The 20,851-nt window shown below is 56.6% G+C and overlaps 2 protein-coding genes across 5 annotated transcripts in view; one reads left to right on the plus strand and one right to left on the minus strand.

The window, feature by feature from the left end:
• The first annotated feature begins 475 nt into the window (after positions 1 to 475).
• The window catches only part of SEPTIN11 (septin 11), a 60,807-nt gene continuing 40,431 nt past the window's right edge, over positions 476 to 20,851 (plus strand). For 3 of the 4 annotated variants that reach the window (XR_014317371.1, XM_082758871.1, XM_082758870.1), the window contains exon 1: positions 9,798 to 9,876. Coding sequence is in view for 2 of the 4 variants with exons in the window: in XM_082758871.1 (XP_082614997.1) it covers positions 9,850 to 9,876 (27 nt within the window). In the remaining 2 variants the exon portion in view is untranslated. Of the gene's footprint in view, positions 574 to 9,797; positions 9,877 to 20,851 lie in introns of those variants that run through there. The other variant, XM_082758872.1, reaches the window with a different exon arrangement.
• Positions 3,156 to 5,189, minus strand: SOWAHB (sosondowah ankyrin repeat domain family member B; the record flags this gene model as incomplete). The annotated part of the gene is made up of 1 exon (XM_082758624.1): positions 3,156 to 5,189. The coding sequence occupies one exon, from the start codon at positions 5,187 to 5,189 to the stop codon at positions 3,156 to 3,158; it is 2,034 nt and encodes a 677-aa protein (XP_082614750.1).

Below are 20,851 nucleotides of genomic sequence, written 5' to 3' on the forward strand. Positions count from 1 at the left end.
GTGTTAGTAAAGGCTGCAGCATGAATCTAAGCCCAGTCACAATCTGGAAACGTAATTGGGACCTTACCAGAGGCTCCATGAATCAGGTGAATGTCCACCTCTGCTGTGCTGTCTGCTTTTAGCAATCCCAGGAGCGGGCATGGCAGCACGCAGCCCTGCAGCAGGGAGGTGACAAGAAGAGGGGGTATTGCACTTTCAGGGTTACCTTCATGCTAACTTTGTAAGACCCAGGGTTTTACGGGTATGGGGTGGGCAAAGGCTACTGAGTGAATGCCCTCCCCCCCCACTCCCCGAAGGACAAGGCTCTCAGAGTTCAAAGCAGATGGGTAGAGATAAGCACTGGAGAGCAGCGGGGTGGACTTTATCATCATGGGCTGTAAAGTGGGAGGTGTGTTTTCAAAACTGATGTGAGGCGAGGGCAGAGTCCTGCTGCGCGTTAATCCACGCCGTCCTGTGTTTCAGGGTGGTGCCAAATCAGATGCCTGGATTGGGTGTGAGCAGAGGAGCCACGTCCACCTGTAATGAGGAAACAGCGGCGTGCACACAAGTGGAAGGGGCCAGGCAGGCTGACGAGTAAGTAGCAAGGAGGTCAGGAGCGCTCTGAAGCTGAGATGCTCAGGCTGCACGTGTGTGTGTGTCCGTGGGTGGGCTATTCCTGGGGGACTGAGCCTCGGATGCCTGCATCACACTGCCTGCTGACCGTAACGGGCTGGAGAGCAATTCCACCCTTTCTGTGCAAGCAAACCCAGAGGGTGAGGCTTTCTGAGGGGTAAACTGGTTATTCCCACAAGCAGCGACTGAGTGCTTTACAAAACAGTGTGGTGTGCAATATTACCAACGTCAGTGGTCTAAGGACTAAGTAATTCTAGGATGAAAAAGAGTGAATGTGCACAGGGAAAGGTTTCTGCAGTTCCAGGCTTCCTACGGGTTGCCTCATAATGTAAAAACTGGGGAATGCAGCTTGTCTGTGTCATCCCTGCAGGTGAGCAGTGTTCGCAAAGGGCCTTCCCAGGTTTTTGTTAGGCTGCTGACCTGAAGAACTGCTGGGGAGATAAAGTTGCTCTTAAAAGGATGACAGACAAGGTCTGCAACAGTGTGCAGGGAAAAGAAAAAAAAAAAAAAAAAGCGTTACTTAGATTTGCGTCATGGAGAAAGGTCGTGGAAAGATTGTAAAACGAGAACCCCAAGGTAACATTGTCCTGCTCAGTCTTTGTCTTAGAAACGCCAGAGATATTAGGGGGCAAAACCATCTGCTTCAGAAGCTATGGGTGTCTGTGAGCAGAAGTATGCTCTCCCCCAGACAGAGGAGGGGCAATGGCCACTCCAGGGAAGGAGCCTTGTTTCTGATGGCACAATGTACGTGTCCTGTGCCCTCAGCGAGCTCTAGTCTCTCCACAAACTTCTTTCTTTTTGTATTTCTTCCCTGAAGCTCTCTGTATGCCAAGGCTCTGGCATGCCTGGTACCCCCCACTAGCGGGTTGCTTTTCAGGGCTTCTGGCTGAAGCTCAGGGAAGCCTTTAGAGAGCACTTCCCCAAGGGAGCCTGGTGTGCAACGTGAATTGTGGCAACAGCTCTGAAGGTGGTGGAACAGCCTTCAGCCAGCAACAGCTGCTTTGCACATTTGTGATAATCCAGGCTCCAGCCCCCAGCTGGAAGTAAGAGGAAGGGAGGCACCGAGGGCTCCTGCTGCAGGAGTCCTGGGGAGCCCTCCAGGTGCCCGTGCCAGTGGCTCAGCGGTCGTGTCAGAGCTGAATTTCTTGTGAGCCCAAGTTTGCATTGAACTCTTCTCAGAGCAAGGAGTGACTGTTCACAGGATGCTGCCTTGGTTTGCTGAGTTTGCTCTTTCCCTTGCAAAAATGAGAAAACTGGGCTGGTAAAAGGCCACTACCTTTTGTGGCCACAGAAACAGACAGACGAGCTTCCCTTCTGCAAGGGAAGAGTTCCTCCCTCAAACCCCAAGCAGAGCGGAGACCTCAATTAGGGCTTGAACGCGGACTCGAGGCATTCCCCGGCACGCATGTTATGCAGCGGTCAGGTTCTGCCGCCCCGGGTCCTGTTCCTCCCTGAAACTGCAGGCATTGAGGCACATACCTCAAATACATCAGCAGTCCCACCTCCTGCATGTCATTCTCTTATTCCTCTTGATCCAGTGGGATTCCTAAAGCCCATCTGTGGTTTAAATGACCGTGCTGGATGTCACTTCCTTGCTCCTGGGCCCCCATTCAACCCCGAAACACCTCTGAGGCAATTTAGGACTGGGGTCTCTGCGGAAACACAGCTCTGGCTGCAACACTGCCTTAACCCCACGAGCCTGGGGCCCGCGCCGTGGCACCGCTCCTTGTCCGTCCAACCCGGATCCCTGTGGTGATGCTCCGTGTCCCCAAGGTGTGGGAACGGGCCTCTGGAGCCACTGCACGGGTACCACTTCCCCGTCCTGCGGGGCGAGGAGCAGCACACACAGCGGGGGCAGTATCGGTGCTGCTGGGCAGCCTGGGGCAGCCGTGGGGAGGAGCGGGGCCGCGGTGCTGCCCTGCATTCCTCTCTGCGGGGACTGGTGGGCGAGAAGGGCTGAGGAACGGGGCGGGTGTGTTACCACCCTCCTCCCCTCGCGGCTCTCTGGCTGCCGCCCTCTGCCACAGTCGCTCTGCGAGGGCTCTTGCTGGGAGGCCAGACCCAGACCAACCGCATTTTTAATGGTGGGGCTCATCCTTAATCTGCCGGCGTTAGAAAGGCAGCCAGAGCTACTCCCCAGAATTTCGGTGGTGCAAGCAAGCATTTTGCAAGCCCCAGGACTAGCAGCAAGCTGTCCCTGGAACACTCTGACCTGGTTGGGAGGCTGTGAGCATCACCACGGAGCCTGAGACCCCAAACCCACAGTCCCACAAACGCTGGCGGTTTTCAGTGCCCCCAGCAGCTGGTGCCTGCCCTGTGAGTTGCCTCCCCGGGTTCAGACGCGTTTCCAGCCGAGGAGCCACATCCTCTCACTCGTAGAAAAGCAAGAAATTGGAGGGAGAGCAGAGAGACTGGGGTAACGTTTCATTGCAATAATTTAAGAGTACATTCCTCCAGAGGACCAGCCTGCTTCGCGGCTCCCTGCGCCCACCTGGCCTCCCCTGGGTGCGCCTCCAGTGGCAGGGGTGCCGGGGAGCTGTTTCTCAGTCGCTCTCGCTGCCGATCCGGTGGGACGCTGCCCCGCGGCTGCGCTGCGGCTTCAGGCAGGCGGCCAGCGTCGCCCTGCCGGCGGGCAGCGAGGCCTTGCTGACGGAGGACACGCTGCGGGCCAGGGGCTGCGTGGGGAACATGATGGTGCCCCGGGGCGCCTGCAGGAGCTGCCAGATCTCGCCGGAGGTGTTGCCGCCCAGGTACTCCCAGGGCCGGCGCCCGCTGCCATCCCTCACCTGCACCTGGCACCCCAGCTGCAGCACCAGCACCTTGATGACGAGCTGGTGGCCGTGTATGGCGGCCAGGTGCAGCGGAGTGTAGCCGCAGCCCGACCTCACGTCCACATCCAGGGACAGCCCGGCCCGGCGCGCCGCTTCCGCCAGCTCCTGCAGGCCCGGCCCGTCCCCGTGCTTGGCCAGCCAGTGCAGCACCGTGAAGCCCGTCACGAAGTCCCGCTGCAGGGCCAGCTCCGGCTCCTCCAGGAACAGCCCCCGCACCTGGGCCCAGCGCCCCGCCGACACGGCCACGAGCCAGGCGTGCTCCCGCTGCCCCAGCGGCACCACCAGCCCCCGGTTTGGGACGTGCACGGGGGAGCTCTTGGAGGGCAGGCTGCGGGGCAGCCCCCCTCTGTTGTCCTGCAGCGATGGGGGGACGCCCTGCACCTCCAGCAACGCCAGCTGGCACCTGATGCTCCTGAAGACAGGCAGCGGGGCTGCGGGGCCGCTCTCCGGGGCTTGTGGTGGCCCCGTAGGGGTGAGCGGGGGGGATTGGGAGCAGGGGGGCAGCACCATGGGGCTGGCTGGCGGTGGGGGGGTGAGGGGTGAGGGCAGGCTGGGGGTGTGCAGCAGCGGGGCTCGGGACCGTGCTGGTCCATGGGGTGGCACCGTGAGCCCCTCCAGCCGTGGTGGGGATGGGGACGGCCTGGTGGGGAGGTGCTGCAGGGACCTGGACTGGGACGGGGGCAGCCGGGTGGAGGGTAACGCATCCGGGCACGGTGAAAGCAGCGGGGTCTGGGGTGGGGAGCGCTCAGCAGTGAGCGTCTGCAGGGACTGGGACTGCGACAGGGGCAGTGTCCCCGGAGCTGAGCGACACAGCGGGGACTGCGACAGGGGTGGCTCCCGGCGGGCTGGCTGCGGGGTCCGGGCTTGGGGTGGCCTGCTGGGGGGCGGCACCCTGGGGCTGGGGGACAGCAGCAGGGGCTGGGGTGGCCCGGCAGGGGGTCGTACTCCTGAGCCTGCCGCGGGTGGCGGGGCCTTGGGTAGGGGCAAGCGGGCAGCGGGCGGCGGTGGGGACTGGGATGGGGGCAGCCTGGGGCCCGGGGGCAGCGGCAGGGACCGAGCAGGGGGCGGTCCCTTGGGGTCCGCCGCTGGCAGGGACCCCGCGGGGGCTGCCCCAGAGGGCGGCGGCCCCCGGGGAAGGGCCGGGGAGCGGGCAGGAGCGGCGGGGGGCGGCTGCGGGGGCCGGTAGGGCGGCGGGGACACGAAGAGCGGCACCCCCGACCCCAAAGCCAGCGGGCGGCTCCGGTAGGGGGGCGGCCGGGCGGCGGCATCGCGGAGCGCCCGGCGGCACTCGCAGCACAGCCCCCCGCGGCCCCGGGAGGCGCAGCCCCCCGACACGGCTCCCGGGGGGTGCTGCCCCTTCTCCAGCGCCTTCCCCGACGGGCCGGGCTGGCACGGGGGCGGCGGGGGCTGCTGCTGCTTCTCCTCCTCCTCTTCCTCCTCTTCCTCCTCCTCCTCCTCCTCCTGCGGCCGGTGCTCCCCCGGCGGCGGCAGCTCCTCGTCGAGGAGGTCTCGGTACCTGCGGCGGAGGACGATGTCCTTGGAGGCGCCGGGGCCGGCGGGGCGCACGGTGGCCACGGAGTTGACGAGGCGCTTGAAGCGCTCCCGGCGCTCGCCCCGCTGCTCGGCCGTCAGCGCCGGGTCGCGGAGGAAAGCCTGGAAGTGGCGGAGCAGCGCCGCGTTGGGGGCTCGGCCGCCGGCCCCCCACAAGAAGTCCAGCACGGCCTCCTGGCTCAGCTCCCGAGCCATCCTCGCAGCTCGGCTCCCGGGGCTCGGCGCCGCTCGGCGGGGCGCTGCCGCTGCCGCAGCCCTGGCCGGCCGGGGAACCCGCCTCCCGCCCCGCCGGGCCTCTCCGCCCCCATCGCCCTCGCCCGGGGTGGCGAGGAAGAGGAGCAGCCGGCCACTGAGCTGGCCGTGCTCGGCGACAAACCCTCTCGGTGCTGAGCTGGGGGTGGTCTCCGTCCCCTGCCCTCCTCAGAGCCCCCTGGGAGCCTCTCTGACACCGCCACAGGACCTTGCATCCCTTGGGGGACTCTGTGGCTCGTGAGAGCTGGCAGTGAACAGGGACGGATGGGATGTGGTGGGGATCAGGGTGGCTGCTGTCACACCTGCCGGGCATCGTGCCCCTGTATGACAGCTGCACGCAAGCCCCACGAGTGTCTCAAGTCAGGCTGCGTCTCGTATCATCTCCACGCTCACTGAGGGAGGTCAGGCAGGACCCAGGGATCTGATTTTGGTTGTGTCTCTAATGCTATCACCGCTCGTGTGTACATCACAGCTGAGGAGCACGGATAAGGTCAGTGCCCCGGTGGACAACGTGCCCCATATGCACCAGGCAAGCTCCAGCCATGTCCCAAGGAGTTTGGGGCACAGATAGTGGGAGGAAAGCGTGCGAGAGAGTTTTTTTTCTGAGTTTTTATTTATTTATTTATTTACTTTCTGTCTTGCAGTCAGGGAGTAGAGGCACAGAGGGACTGAGCTCAGTACAGGCTCTCTGGCTTTAAAGAAGCCTGGGTCAGGCCCTCAGTCACGCTCCAGAAGTCTACGGCAGGCTCTCAGGTGACCAGAAATATTTTTAGCTGCCTGTCCTCTGGTCAGCCACTGCAAACCCAGAAGCGTGCACGCAACCTTCACAAACCCGAGGCAGAGATTGCAGTAGATGTCGTGCGTGGGTTTGCGAGCTGTGCTTTGGTAACGCTAAACCTTAGGATAACATTTGAGGTTGCGAGAGCGGATGTGTGCGGTGGTTTTGCTCTCCAGAAAGTAAGCTGCACAGGTCTGTGCTTCTGAGGTGCTGGTTGTGGACGATTAGTTTCTGCCACAGTACATTACCAGGCTGGTTTGTATGATAAATTGCACTGTGGAGTTGTAGGACTGCTAAAATGTAACCTCTGGAATGGTGGGGGTAGCCCCAAAAGAAACTTTTAAGTTTCCAGGGCAGAAGTTACAGTTTCAGCAGTGTATCAGGAGAGTCATGCAGCGTGCCAAGCTGTGGGTTGCTTAGGTGGCAGCAGCAAGAGGAACTGCACTTTTATGCTACACCACATCTTGCTTTGGGTTTTTACTGCGGTGTGGAGCAGGAGAGTGTGGTTACACCCCATCGGAAGCGTTCGTCTGGGGAGGGCGCAGGTGCTGGGAGAAGGGGGATGCCATATCTGAAAAGTTAATATTTTAACATCCCGCACGTGCCTTTGGTACAGCTTTTCAAGGCATAAACACATTTCTCCTCCTCCTGAGCTCTAAATTGCATTCACAGCTCTGTGTTTGATGGCAGCACACCCTCAGCGGAAGCGGTTGGGATGCAGAGCGTGGAGCATAATGATATAATTGTGATCACAAACAAGAGAGGAGGAGAGATGGTGGAGATAAAAAATCCAAGTAAATAACAGTGGCAAACAACAGCATTGCTATGAAAATGCTGTTTGGGTTTGATGAACTCAGATGTAAGCAGGAGGCATTTTACAGCTTTCCCTGATATTGCATTTGCACTTAAGCGCCACTGGGAAGTATTACCTCACTTACCATAAGCCCGGCACTGACTGCGAACTGGAAGGTTTTTCTCTTGAGAAATGCCAGCTCTCGCCCTGCAAGCCGTGTTGTTGAAGGCAGAGGAACGCGCTCAGGCAGCACAAAGCGACTGCTGGAGTATCTGCGGGGCTGAGGCCGATGCTGAATGCTGGCATGGGTGGAAAAACCTCGCTGAGCTTGTTCGAGTGACGTGGGTTACGCTAACGCATCTCGCCTGGCTGGGAGCGCCGCGCTTCCCGGGTAGCTCGGATACCCTTGGGAGGCACCCGCAAAAAAGTGTTGAGTGAGTAGCTCGTGTTGATTCAGAGGCTGGGGCACGTCTCTGCCCTTACAGCCTTGGCTGCAAATCCCATTTGGGGATTAAGGGGGTGTAATGCTGCATGCCGGCAAGATGTGCAGCTCTGCTACCTGCAGTCTCTTTGTCTGCTTCACACTCAGAGGTTTAAAGAGGCTCTTGTCTCCCTTATCCTGTGGCAGTTTGCTGTCTGTAAATTGCTCACTTTTGGTTGTGGGCAACAGTCTTCAGAAAGACTGAATTTACCCCATTCTTGCCCTCTTTGAGGGCTCTGGACACAACAGGTCTCTTCAGGTGACATTTGAGTAAGCTGTGAGTGGTGCTAATCACAAAGTGGGGGCAGGCTCAAGCAGTATTTCAAAATTATAAGCTCACCACTCCGCCTTGTAGCCTCCTGCTGCTGTACGAGATGGTGGTAGGGAGCCACGTACCTGCGGTTGATTTTAAACAGGAGGAAAGTTAACCTGAGCTCTGCGTCTGCTTGTGTATTTTCTCATCCCCTGTAATCTGACAAAGTGCCCCACAGCTGACATAAAAGGTCAGTAAAGCAATGACATGCTGCCGCAGCAAAATGATGCAAAAGAGCTTCGGAAAAATTCAATCAGTCCCCACAGGGTCTCTAGAATGAAAGGCTGGCGTTTCCCTTCACACAGGGACGCGTTTGTCAGCAGCAGCCATGAAGCTTGTAGGAATGAAGGGTCTGCTTCTTCCCGTTGAACACGAGGAATGTGAGGAACTGCGCTAGAAGAGATCTGGAGAGATTGCAGCACGTTTCCTTGACTTGATGGGGCTTAGTTCCTACTCACTCAGCTCAGGAAGGTCTGTATGCATAGGTGTCAGGGAGAAAACTCAGCCACAGCTCTCCCGGCCTTGGTGTTGAGCCACATCGGGGCTCTGCACACAGGGAGATCTCTGTGTTAGTTACGTGGTGCTGGTGGAGGAGCGTTGTGCCAGCCGCTGACTCACAGGAGGGGAAGCTGTGCGTCTCACTCACAGGTGCAACAAGGGCAGCCCTTTGGAAATCACCACCAGGTTTCCACTAGAGGCTGCACTGGTCCCAGCACAGGTGTGCTCAGTGCCTCTCCTGGAGCCCAGCATGCAGGAGGAGGAACTTGCTACAAGAGTGAGATGAGATGAACAGAGCAGCCTCCTTAAAATAAGCTGGATGAATGTTATTCAGCTGTGCTCCCCAAACCCTTGTTACTGGGAGAAAGCCCACCAGCTTTTTGTGCAGCAGGTTTGCTAATGAAAGCTGCACACCTGTGCCTAGGAGCAGATCCTTAAACCCCCACTGGGAAGGAGGGAGAGGAGCTGGGTGGTGGTGCTGCACCCCCTTCCTTTGCTGGGCAGTTTGAGGCAGCAGGACCAGGCTCAGGTACCACAGAATCATCTAGATTGGAAGAGACCTCCAAGATCACTGAGTCCAACCTCTGCCCTAACACTGACCAGTCCTCCACTAAATCATATCCCTAAGCTCTACATCTAAGCGTCTTTTGAAGACTTCCAGGGATGGTGACTCCACCACTTCCCTGGGCAGCCTGTTCCAATGCCTCACAACCCTTTCAGTAAAGAAGTTCTTCCTAACATCTAACCTAAAACTCCCCTGGCTCAACTTAAGCCCATTCCCCCTCGTCCTGTCACCAGGCACGTGGGAGAACAGGCCAACCCCCACCTCGCTACAGCCTCCCTTGAGGTACCTATAGAGAGCGATAAGGTCGCCCCTGAGTCTCCTCTTCTCCAGGCTGAACAAGCCCAGCTCCCTCAGCCGCTCCTCGTAGGACTTGTTCTCCAGGCCCCTCACCAGCTTCGTCGCCCTTCTCTGCACCCGCTCAAGCACCTCGATGTCCTTCTTGTAGCGAGGGGCCCAAAACTGAGCACAGTACTCGAGGTGCGGCCTCACCAGGAGGACAATCACTTCCCTACATCCTTCAAAACATGGTCAGAAGAACTGAGGGATGGGAACTCTTGGACTCCATAGCCTCTGCAAACAGCCTTGTGCTTCTTTGTGGCAGTCCGGGGATGACTTTTGGGGTGCCAAGGCAAAGCCTTTATGTTAGCGGGTGCATGAATACCAAGGCCTGTTTGCTGGCTGCTGGTTTACTCGTGGGAGATGCTTTCGGCTTTTACCCTTTTGTCTTTTTGCCTCAGCTCTTCGGCTGCTCCCTTCAGCGGGTAGGGCTGTAACACCCTTTGCGTGCACAGAGAATCAGGCTTCTGCCTTTTGGGGTTTCGTGCCTTGGCGAAACCACCTCCAGCAGCGTCCCGGCCCCTACCCCGGGGGGCAGCGGGGGGACCCGGCCGGTCCCCGGCTCGGCCACCGGGGCGGGGGTCCCCGGAGCAGGGGGGGCTCTGCCTCCAGCGCCTCCCCGCCGCGCTGGGGGGGGAGAAAGGGGGCGAAGGGGCCGGGATCCCCTACCCGGGGGTGGCCGCGGCCCCTCGGGGGGTGGCAGCGGCCGGCCTCGGGGGAGGGCCGGGGGGGGCCCGCCTCGCCGCCCGGCCCCTTCGCATTGCGCATGGGCCCTCCCCGCCGGGTGGCCATGTTGCAGCCCTAGCAGGCAGCCAGGAGGAGGGCCGGGGAGCGCAGCGATGGCCGTGGCCGTGGGCAGACCGGCGGTGGGTGCGGGACGGGGTTTTGGGGTGTGGGGGGGGCCGGGCGGGCTCGCCGCGGGGTCCCCTCTCCCCGCCTGCGCCCCTGCCCCGCGCCCGGCGCCGAACTTTTTGGGGCCGCGGCTCTTTGGGGCTGCGGGGTCCCGGGCTGCTCCCGGCGGGGCTGCGCTCGGGGGCTCCCCGGGAAAAGGGGAAAGGGGCAGAGGGGGCTCGGGGACCCCCCGGTATGGGGGCTGCGGGGACACGCGTGGCTCGCGTCCTCCGGCGCGGCTGGGAGGGGAGGGAAGGGGAGGCTCGCTGTCTTACATCCCTGCCGAGAGGGACAAAGGGTTTCCCCTTTGCAGAGAGGGGGAAAAAAAAATAGAAGACCCTCTCCATGCACACGCAGAAGCTAGCAGATGCTGCTGCGGGTGGGGGAAAGTCTGCGTCCTGCACCCGGCTGCAGGAACGTGGAGGGAGCTCCGGGCCGAGCTGCGCCTCGGCGGCCGGGGGAGGGAGACAGAGCGGAGCGGCTCGCATCTAACTTTCACAGCGCTTGGGAGTGAAGCAGGGGCTGCCCCCGAGCCGGGGACTTGAATGTGGCTCCTCGCAGAGCAAATGGTCTGCCTTCAGGGTGGGACCGGGACCAGACGGGTTCCTGTAGGGCTGGTGATGTGCTTGTGGGGCTGCCCGGCTATGGGGCTCCTCTGATGTGGCACGGGGAGTGTGTGAGGGTGGCGGTGATGGTGAGGTGTAGGTGGGGAAGTTAGGCTACGAGGCGAGATGAGAGCTGATGTTTGTGAGCAGAATGCCTACAAATTATCCCAGCTGCTTATAAAGCTGCGTCTGAAATGAGCCCTTGATTGCAAGCTCCAAAATGCGCTTGGAAGCTGAAGTTTGTGTTTCAGTGGAAAAAGATGCCTGGAAATCCCTGCTTCAGCTGGTGCTTAGGGCAGGCTGGCTGGTACTGCAAAGCGGAGCCCTTCTGCTTTGTGTGGAGTAGCGACCTCAGCCTGTGAATGGGCTTGGGAGTGGTTTATTGCCAGTTTATTGCGAGACGTGCTTGCTGTTTGTTCGCGTGTGCACCGCTTTTCTTCCTTCGTCGTATTACCCTGAGCCTCTCCTGGCTTTGCTGAACAGCAGTCCCCTCACCATCCCGGGGCAGCATCTGCAGGGACTTGTGTAGTGGTTCAGCTAAATTCAGACCATGTGCCGCTGAGTCCGGCCAGAATAAAGCATCCCTCGGGGTGGGAAGTATGTGTGTGGGACAGGGGAAGGCGAGGGGACTCTGCAGTGGGCAGACCAGGCACCAAATGGGTACTTATCAGAGAGCTGTTTGACCCTGGGATAACAGCAAAATAAAGGACAGCAGGCTGGCATTCAGTAGGTGCTGAGCATGTCGTCTCCTTTACCGTATCTGATCCCCTCTGCTGCTGGGGAGGTGGCAGGGAACCTGAGGAAACAGTTAATTACACGGGAGAGCGAGGCAAAAGTGGTGGGTTCGTCTCTCAGCCTGATCACCAGGTCTTGTACGGGTGCTGAGCGACGTGTGTCGCTGGAAGGAGCGAGGGGGGGAGAATTAAGGGAAGGAATGAAGCTAGGAGTGAGCGAGTTTGATTTCTAAAAACCAAGATAACATTCCTGAGTCACAACCTTTTACGTCCTGGCAGGATACAACATTATGCTAATTGGAAAAGCATGCATAAAAAACGAACCTCGGCGAGCTGCTCTGAAGTGTCTGTGTTTAATTGTAGCTGAGCAGGGCGTGTTTTGGTAGGATGGGTGGCTTTCATTTCAAGGCCCTGGTCCCGCAGATGGGAAGGCACATGTGTAAGGCACTGCCTGTAATTTCGTTTGACTTAATGGAGGCTGATCTCAGCATGTAAATGCAAAGGCATGCATAAGCAAAGCTTTCGCAGCGCTGGGAGCTGCCATGGGACCTCGCAGCTGATGAAAGCCATGCATGTGCTTAACCGTGCGTCTGGGTGGAAGCATGGGGACGGTACCTGGGCTCCGAGATGAGCCACTTGCAGCCTGGAGGCTCGCGGTGCCCTGGATGGGGATCCCAGCTCCCGCTGGGCTCATCCCCAGCACCTTGACCAGCGCTGGGTGGTGCCGCGGGAGGTCGGAGCATGGAAGGGGGCTCTGGCTTCCCTACCCTGCTCTTTATTTGTTTATCCTAAACGGCTACAGGATCACAGCTTGGCCTAGTTAAAGGCAACACCAGCATGCACACGCGGATACTACGCCTCCTCCCCCCGCCAGTCAAACAGCAATTGATGGAAAATGAAGCTGGAACGCTGACTCGTACACGGGGGCCTCGAAATGTGCTATCTGAGAGACAAGACCGGCACAGTGCATTCTTCACTCTGTTTTAAAAATACTTCAGAACGAGAGACTGCCAGTTTCCATGGAGGGGAGGGAGGGGAAGAGAGGAAAGAAGGTAGAGCGGGGCTAGCGGAGCTGAGGAATCGGCGGTTTTTTGGCTCCCTCTGAACAGCAGATCTAGCAGCACCCCCCGAAATTGTGTGTAGTTTGTGAACCCTTCGTTTCCTTTATTCACCTCGGTGCCTTGTCTGTGGTAGGAAATGCTTTCAGACTGTTTGTGTCGCTCCTGTTGATGTTAACAATGGTGGGAACCTGGCTCCTCCTCGCCTTGTTTTTAACACGGCCACAGATTTTGGGCAGGCTGTGGCCAGCCCACCATGAGCTCGGGGCCACCAGCTCTTCCAGCATGACTTGAGCTGACCTGGAGGCAGGGCCTGATGGAGATCCTCAGAAAATCCTTGTCTTGGGTAGATGGGGTCATGGGAAATCAATTTTAGTGCTTGAATAAGGCCCTGAAACAGTGATTAAGCAGCTTGTGGCTCGCCTTGTAGGAGAGACGCAAAGGACAAGGGGGTCTTCTGCTGGCTTTGCGAGTGCTTCTGCCTTGCCTGACCTCGCTGTTGGCTCCAGGCTGCAGCAGCTCTTGTAGGAAAAGGCAGTGGAGCAGCCTGAGCTCAGAACAGTTGGCCCCACCAGGTGACTGAAAAACAAACAAACCAAAAACGCAGCAGTTCCTCGAGCTTTTTTTAGGCACGCCATCCAGCTCCATTCGTTTCCAGCTCTGTGAGCAGCTCTCCAGCCTGCTGCAGTAAGTGGTGCGTGATGATGGCTCCGACAAACGCCACGGCGCTGGTAGCAGTCAGCGTTGATACTGCTGGAGAGTGCTCCAGATCGGAGGAAAAAAAAAAAAAAACAGAATCAAGTTGGGGTCTCGCTGTCTCAGTGAAGAACAGCGGTAACCAACTACTGCTCCACATGGCCCTCCTTCCCTGTAAGTGCTAGTTTGGGTGCTGCTGTGTGTTGTGCTCAGCAGGAAGCCATAAGAGCTGCTGTCCCTCGGCTGCTTGGTTGTCTGGGCACCTTCATCCGTGCTCTGGTGTGGAGGTGGGTGGGCCAGGAGTTGCCATCTGCACCCACAGGTCAGGCCGGTGGGACATAACACAAGAGCAGGCAAGGCCCACTTGGCCTCTGGTGAGTGGAGCCATCACCTGCTTTTTTTTTGTTGTTTTTGTACTTTAATGTGAGCTTATAGCTGCTTTAGATCTTTTTATTATAAAGTGAATCTTCTGCTACCATTTCTACATTTGAGTTTTATTTTCAAATGGGGTCTAGCTTATTGAAATGCCCTAATTGCAGGTTATATCCTAGCAGATCTGGTCATGAACACTTGCCACAGGCTAACCCGAAAAGGCTCGTTTTAGGAAGGTTTTGGTTTTGCCTGCGGCTCCTGGAAACTGATTGCTTCATGAACAGCAGTAGCTGTAAAGAGAATTGTTTCTGGAGATCTGCATGCATCTCATCGATTTCAGCCAGAAACTGCAGTAACCTCTCTGGTGTGATGGCAGCGGAAGGGGAGAAACAGCGCTTGTAACCCTGAGGGGCACCTTTGTGAGTGAGTTGCAGGACTCCCGTTTGGGACCGTCTCAGATCTGGCGCTGTGCTGCAGTCCGTGGGCGCTGTGCTGGGGTGAGTGGGGTGCAGCCCTAATCAGGTCGCCCTTTGTACACGAGGGACTCAGTATGTTTGCCAGCCGCGTGTTAAATGCAGCGGGTGTGCCGAATGCTTCACCTGAGCACGTTAGCACGGCTTGAGTGAAGCTGGTGGCAGCCTCTGTTCTGTCTGTGAGCACAGACTGAGGTGCGGGGAGAGGCCTGGGCTTGGTGGAGGGCTCGCTTGGCTTGCCCAGTGATGGTACAAGCTGCATTTCCCTCTCCCACGAGGAAGCACAGCGAGGGATTTGCAGTGAAGTGCGAGAGCCCAGGCTGCCCCAGAGGTCAAACTGCAAGCCTGCTTCTGTGCTTTCAGCTAGAGGGTCCTGTCTGTAGCCGCAGCCAAATCTTTGTGTTTCAAGGCGTGCAAATCATCTCCTTTAACCCCTATGAAAACCCATCTCCTCCACTCTGAGTCAGCCCGGGAGCTTCTGGCAGCTTTCAGATGAGTGGAGAATGCCAGGGTGACAGCCCTGGCTTGATTTTTTCCAGGACAAAATCCAGCAGGCAGCAGCCTGGCTTGGAAATAAGGAATCTGCAGCCTGGAAAGGTGAGGGTGTCTGGTTATCATTGATGCTGGTTCTTGGCACGTGTCCTTAATGGTGTGCATCACCCCGGATCCTCCTGAGCTGTGCAGCAAATGTACAGAATTACAAATCGGGAGGTTGTGTATTAATGTAGCTACTCGTCCTTCTCTTGCTTCTACGTTTGACTGAAGGTTTCTCTTCATCATCGTCTCCTCTTGTGTTAATCAGTAGAAGTAAATCTCATGTATGTCTGTGCAATGAGTGTACTTAGAAACAGCACGACTGATGAGATTTCAGTGGCCTCTTCTGGTTTTGTTTTGCTCATAACTTGAGATGTTGTCAAGACTGATTTATTTTTTTCCAGAAATTGCTGAATTAAGTCACTGGAAACAATTCTCATTTATTGCAGCCTCTATGGCTAAAAGATGAGTTGCCGTGCTGTGAGCAGGTATGTTGCCATGCTGTAAAAACCAGCAGTGATCAAGGCTTAACACAGCTGGCTGGAACTGAGTGCGCACCATCTTCAAACCTGTGTCAAGCCCCCAAGAAGAGCAGGGATTTTGCCAGATCCTCTGGTGGCTTGTTCTGGTAGCAAATCACACCTCCTACCCACCGTGTTCATTGTTTCTTCCTTCTTCTCCCCAGATTTGTTTCACACCCAGCTTAAGCAGTGGTAGGTCTCACCGTGTCTCTCCTGTCCCGGTCAGTCTCAGAGATTTGAGCTCTGAGCTCTGTTTTGTTTTGTTTTTCTCCTTTGTGCAAGCACAAGGATTTAGACTCTTAAAAACCAAGTCACTTCTCAAATCCCCTGTCAGCAACTTATCTCTAAAGTGGCAAACTTATCCCTGGCTGTGGCCAAGTCAGCCTACTTGCTGTTTTTCTTATTTTTAACGTAAGAAACAATGAGTCAACGAATACTCTTGTGTTAGTTTACAGAATCAGAGATTAGGATTTTTAATTACTTTTGAAAATGGTTTTTCACTTCCTGTATATTTCATGCAGTATCCAAGCCAAGAAAAATCCTTATTGCTTTTAAAGGAACGCTTTCCTGTCACAAAGTCTCTTTTATCTTGGAAAATGCCAACCTAGTCTCATTCTGTTTCATCTCTCTCATTAATATTGGATACGTGGCGCTCTAATATGGCAGCTGAAGCAAAGCACGGAGTTTCAGCTAATATCTGACAACAGCAAGCTGAGATTAAGTGACATGTGAGTGCAATCTGCTCTATATAAAGTAATTGGCGTTTTCCAGGAGCATTTGACCTAATTTGTGGTTCTTTCTCCTGCTGCCCCCTCAAATCTGCCCTCAGAGGTTGGTTAGTCATCAGGGCTTCAGAGCTGCATGACACTTGGGGAAAACCCGCCTGTAAGTCTCAGCTCTTCAGTAGGGCAGCTGTAAAGCCTTCCTGATGCCCCGAATCGCAAAGAAGCAGGGCTGGGAGTTGAAACCAAACCTGTGGAAGTGTGCTGCCTTCTGGGATGCCCGGCTGGTGGTAGCTGGGACAAAGAAGGAATAACTTAGCTTGGGTTCTGGTATGTAATTGCCAGAAAGTAGTAGTGTAAGGGGGCCTTGGGTTTTGTGTTTCCAGGTAGTTGAATATTCATCCTGCTGGAAATCACCCGTGCTGTTCTGCATGTGGAGTTATGCAGCTATTCATCATTAGATCCTTAATTACAAGAGGCACTGGGGATTAGGGCTTGTGTGGCTGGCACGCTGCAAGTGCTTTGGCCCCTGATCTGCGGGGCGGTCTTGGGCAAAGGACTTCAATTTGCTGTGCCCTTGTTTTCTCCATGTGTAAGGCAGATGATAATTCCCTTCCTCCTTTTTTTTAAGGTGCGTAGCTATGATGAATGGATTAATAGCACAGCTGCTTCATAAACCTAGCACCAAATCTAGTGAGATCTTGTGGCACGGAGGCATTACCAGACTAAATGCTTTTAATTAAAAGCGCTTTCAAGAAAACAACTATTCAAATGAGGTAATATGCAAGTTATGTTTTCGGGGAGATTTAACAGCTAATTTCAATAAGGAAGAGGGGATTAAAAGTGAGCAATGTGAGTAACTCCACTGACCTTGTTTTTATGGGTTTATGTAAATGCAGCAGAGGGCAGTTTTCACACAGAGCATTCCTCAGACACGGCGAGTTTCTGTGTTGCAGGCTAGAACCGTTTAAGCATCAAAGCTGGAGGTGTTTTGGTTTTGTTGCTTAAACAAAAACATTATTTGAAACCGTAGCCTGGTGCGTGACTACTGTCTGTTATTCAAGGCCTCGGCCTCGCCAGGAGCGGAGCTCAGAAGAGCAGTTTTTCCATGGGATGTGACCTAAGGAAAGCAGTGTTTTGTACAGCCTAACCAAGCAACCTGGTGACTTGGACAGCAGGACCATGGCCCAGAGTCCTGGGTTCAGCGGTGCTGGGCAGGTAGGAGGGTGGATGGCTGCTGTCCTTCTGCTTTTTGTGTGAGTAGGACGACTGGAAGCCTGCTCTCAAGGCTTCTGCTCTGTTTTGCACCTCTGGGGGTACTGGGCGGCCCAAGGAGGTGTGAGCATCGCGCACCCACCCATGGAAGGGTGCTTTGCTGCCTCTCCTGGGGCCTGCCACAGGGCCAGGCTTGCATGGCATGCCCAAACAGGGTGGGAGCCCAGGAGCTACAAGTACAAACCCAGCTCTTCTCCTGGACGGTCCTGAGAGGACAGCAGAAAGAGCTGGGCGTTAGGCTGCCTCTCTGAAGTCTTGCCAAACCCCCAGGGCTGCTATTTACCTGTCAGACCCCAGCTGCTCTGGGCTGGGGCATAAGCAACCCATGCAAAGCGTGGCATGGCTGCACACGGGAGCTGTGCCCCCGTTTTGGGACAGGCAGCTCTCGGGCACTTGGAGTCGCTGAGCGTGTCGGAGCAGGGAGCTCCTTCGTGTGAACTGCTCCTGCCCAGCCTTCCGCAGGAAACGCTCGCTGGGAGCAGGCTGCGTTTGCCTTAGGGCATGTTTGTCTTCCCAAATCCCGGCTCCGTGGGGTTGTGACTGGATTTACCTGCTCTGTCAGCTCTCCAAATCCTGCCTGCTGCAGCGAGGCAGAGCTCAGGGTGGCGGGGGCTGCTCGCCCTGCAGCACCCCTGCTCGGCTGTGGCTGCTACGTGCTGTGTGCTGGCTCTTAGCCGGCCGAGCTGAGCAGCTCGCAGCCAAACGGGGAGACTCGACGTGCCCGGCTGTGTGTCCCCGTGACTTAGGGGAAGAAAAGGGAATGGAGATCCGTCCTGAAAACTGGGATCTAGAACGGGCAGCCTGTGAGGACCTGTGGGACCTGTGCTCATCCTACCTTTGAGAGGAAAATAAAGTCTTGGGATATATTTGAGTTAGGTGGGGATACAAAGCTACAGCGTAAAGTAACCGCGGGAGATGCATGGCCATGCCAAGTCCTCTTGCTTATTATTGCTGTCGTTCTGAGCAACAGCCCTACAAAATATCCTGTTCTCCCCTTCCAAAAGCTGTCCTTGAGCAACGTATTTCAATGAGGTGGAGTGGAATATGTATTGCCTGTTTCTGTACGGTTGTGAGACTTGGAAATCTAGCAGGTACGTGTTTAGCTTGACTGTCTGGGGAAAGAGTGAGCAGCTGGACACGACTTCCTCTTGTTTGGGGTGTATCAAGGAAAAAGCATTATAAGTACATATTCGAACACTGCTCTGATACAAGCAGCCCTTGGTTGTTACAGCACAAGTCCTGACAGGAGGGCAGAGATTACAGGTATGGAGCTGGCCACTTCTGCCTTCTTTTGAAGCACAAACTGGGGTGGGCAGTCGGAGGAGAGCACGGTGGCCAGTGTTAATTCATCTGCAGAGGTGGGTGCGGGCTCCAGTGTAACCTTTTAGCAGGGCTGCACTGACAGCTAATGGAAGTTGCAGCAGCCTGTGCGTGGAATAATTTATGAGTTGGGGAGAGCACGATTCCAGCGAGCACACGGGGGAATGCCAGCGCCTCGCAACGCTCTGCCAGGGGTCTTGTGAGCAGCGAGAGTGCTGCGGGACAAACAGCATTGGGTTAGCTCGGGGCGAGGCATGCAAGCATTGCACTTAGCTCCTGAAGGCTGTCCCTGCTGTGCAGCAGCGCTGGGCTGTAGGCAGTGGAAGTGTAGTGACTGGAAGTGTTCCTCATGCATCAAACAAGCTGTGGGAAGCAGCACAGGGAGAGATCTTGAGCTGCAGGCTCTTCCCAGGCAGCTCTTGCAATCCCTGTGCTGCTTGGGAAGGCGATTCCCTCACTTCAAGTACTCGGGCTGCCTGAGTGAGTGCCAGGTTCCTTCACAGCACAGCTCCGAGGCGTCTTGTACCACCTCAGAGCTGCTCTCTGGCTCGCAGCGAGGTGCTGGGCGCCTTTCCTGTGGCTGCAGAAGCTGCAGCCTTGCCTCGGCACCGTGCTCGAGAGCCAGATGTGAACCAGCAGCGCTCGCCTGCCGGTTTCCAGCTCTGGAGCCTCCTGCTTTTAATTAAACTGTCGCGACAGCGCGGGCAGAGCAGGAGCCAGGTGGCCAAAGGTCCGGCTCACAAAGGCCTCGGGGAGCCCTGGTATGCGGCTGGGAGGCCTTGGGCAAGGCGCAGGGCAGGGTCAGCGCCTGCCTGCCACTAATTGGGGGTTGTTTGCTCCGTGGCAGGGCTGAGCACACCATTGAAGTCGGGTGGTTTCCCCTCATATCGGCTTTAATAACAAAGCGCATCCTCGCTCCCAGGGAGCAGCAGAGATGATAGGAGCCCCTTTGCTGGATGCTCTGGTTCTTTGTGCAGCTTTGTGCAGCTCAGAAAATCGTCAGCTCTTAGGCAGTAATTGGAGGAGGCCACAAGGCGACTTGCTGCTGCCAGTCGGTGTCGCCTGCTCCAGACCTGGGCAGCTGGGGTGGCCGCCTCCTGCAGGGGGCTTGTCTGCGGTGCCAGAGCACGGCCCCGCTCTGTGCTGCGCCGACACAGGGGGGTGGCCTCCAAGCAGGAGGGTGAAATCCTCTGTGTCAGCCTTGTCCCGGGTGGTGGAGCTCGGCTGTGGGAACCTCCCGAGCAGAAACTGCTCTGAATTCCCTGGGAGATTCCCCGGGGGCGGGCGCCCAGCAGTTCTGGAGCTGTCAGCTGGAGGAAATGCCCACCCCGGGCCAACCCAAGGGCTGTGGGAGCTCTGCGGTGCCGTGAGCTGGCTGCTGGAGCAGCGGGGTCGTCTGCGTGCTCACACAAGGGTCAGTGACCAGCCCCAGCGCGAGGGCACTGTCCTCAGGTTCAAGACTCCGTGTTCCCACAAAATGTCATCTTTTAAATAAGCGTCGGTCCTAATGCATGGGGTCGCCTTGGCCCTCTGATAAGCAGAGCAGGTTCACTGGGGTCCTTTTCCCAGCAGAGCCGTGGTGCTGGGAAGCATGATGAAGTGTCAACGGCCAGCAGGGTTCGGGGGCGCAGAGGGGAGCTGTGTTTGTAGCCACCCCCTGAGTTTTTGGCAAAATAAGCCAGGTCCACAGCTGGCGTGCTCAGCAGAGAGCACTACCCCTCCCAGGGGCTGCACAGAGCCGGCTGGCTGGTGCTTTCAGCAGCCTGGGGGTGCTCGCTGGAGCTTGTGCCTCCACCTGGCACCACAGCATCCTCCCCTGCTGCTTTCCAAGCCGAGTGTCGCTCCTGCGTGTGGCTTCCTAGGGGGCAGGATGCAGTGCCCGTAATGCTCAGATGCTCTGGGGCTGTGTTTTGTGATCTGGCTCGATCAGCAGGGCTGTGAACACAGCTCTGTGAGGGAACATGCTGGGACAGAGCTGGAGAAAAGATCCCTGTAGCAAGGCTCTTTCTGGAGCTGTTGTGTGGGAGGGGAAAAAACCCACCTGACTGATGGCAGGAGGTATGGGAAAACATCCCGTGAGCTGGAAAGTACACTTCCTCTTCTTTAGGGGTGGAAGTCCCCGTAATTTGATCAAAGGCTTGGAACTGCATGCAGCCTTACGTAAGTGACTTTAAGGGGACTTCCAGCGGACTTCCAGAGTGTGGAGAGCTACAGAAGGAGAGCTGTGCCTGCTGAACCACACTGCCCACGGCCATCGCCACCCCTTCCTCTTAGCACCTGGAAAATGGCTCCAAATTTCCGACCTAGTCCATCGGGTTATAGGCCATAATAATGATCCTGTTGCTGAGATAGGTACAGGCACCTCAGAGGCTGCAGCTGTCTTCTGAGAGCAGACACATGGACCATGGGCTCTTAGTCCTGAAGACCTTTGTGCTGGTTTTTGGTTTCATTTTTTCCTTCCTTCAGCTTAGTGTCCAATGTGTTTTCTGTGGTTTAAAGGACTGCCTCTTGTTCATTTTTCCTGGTGTAAGAAACTTTGCTGTTGGAGCATCAGGCCCTTCCACGTTGCTAGTTAGCTTTGGATCAAGGTCTCAGAATTATTTATAAATGAGAATAGGATTTAATGGTTACAGGACATTT

This window comes from Aythya marila (assembly GCF_965140915.1).
Source record: "Aythya marila genome assembly, chromosome: 4".
NCBI classification, from domain to species: Eukaryota; Metazoa; Chordata; class Aves; order Anseriformes; family Anatidae; genus Aythya; species Aythya marila.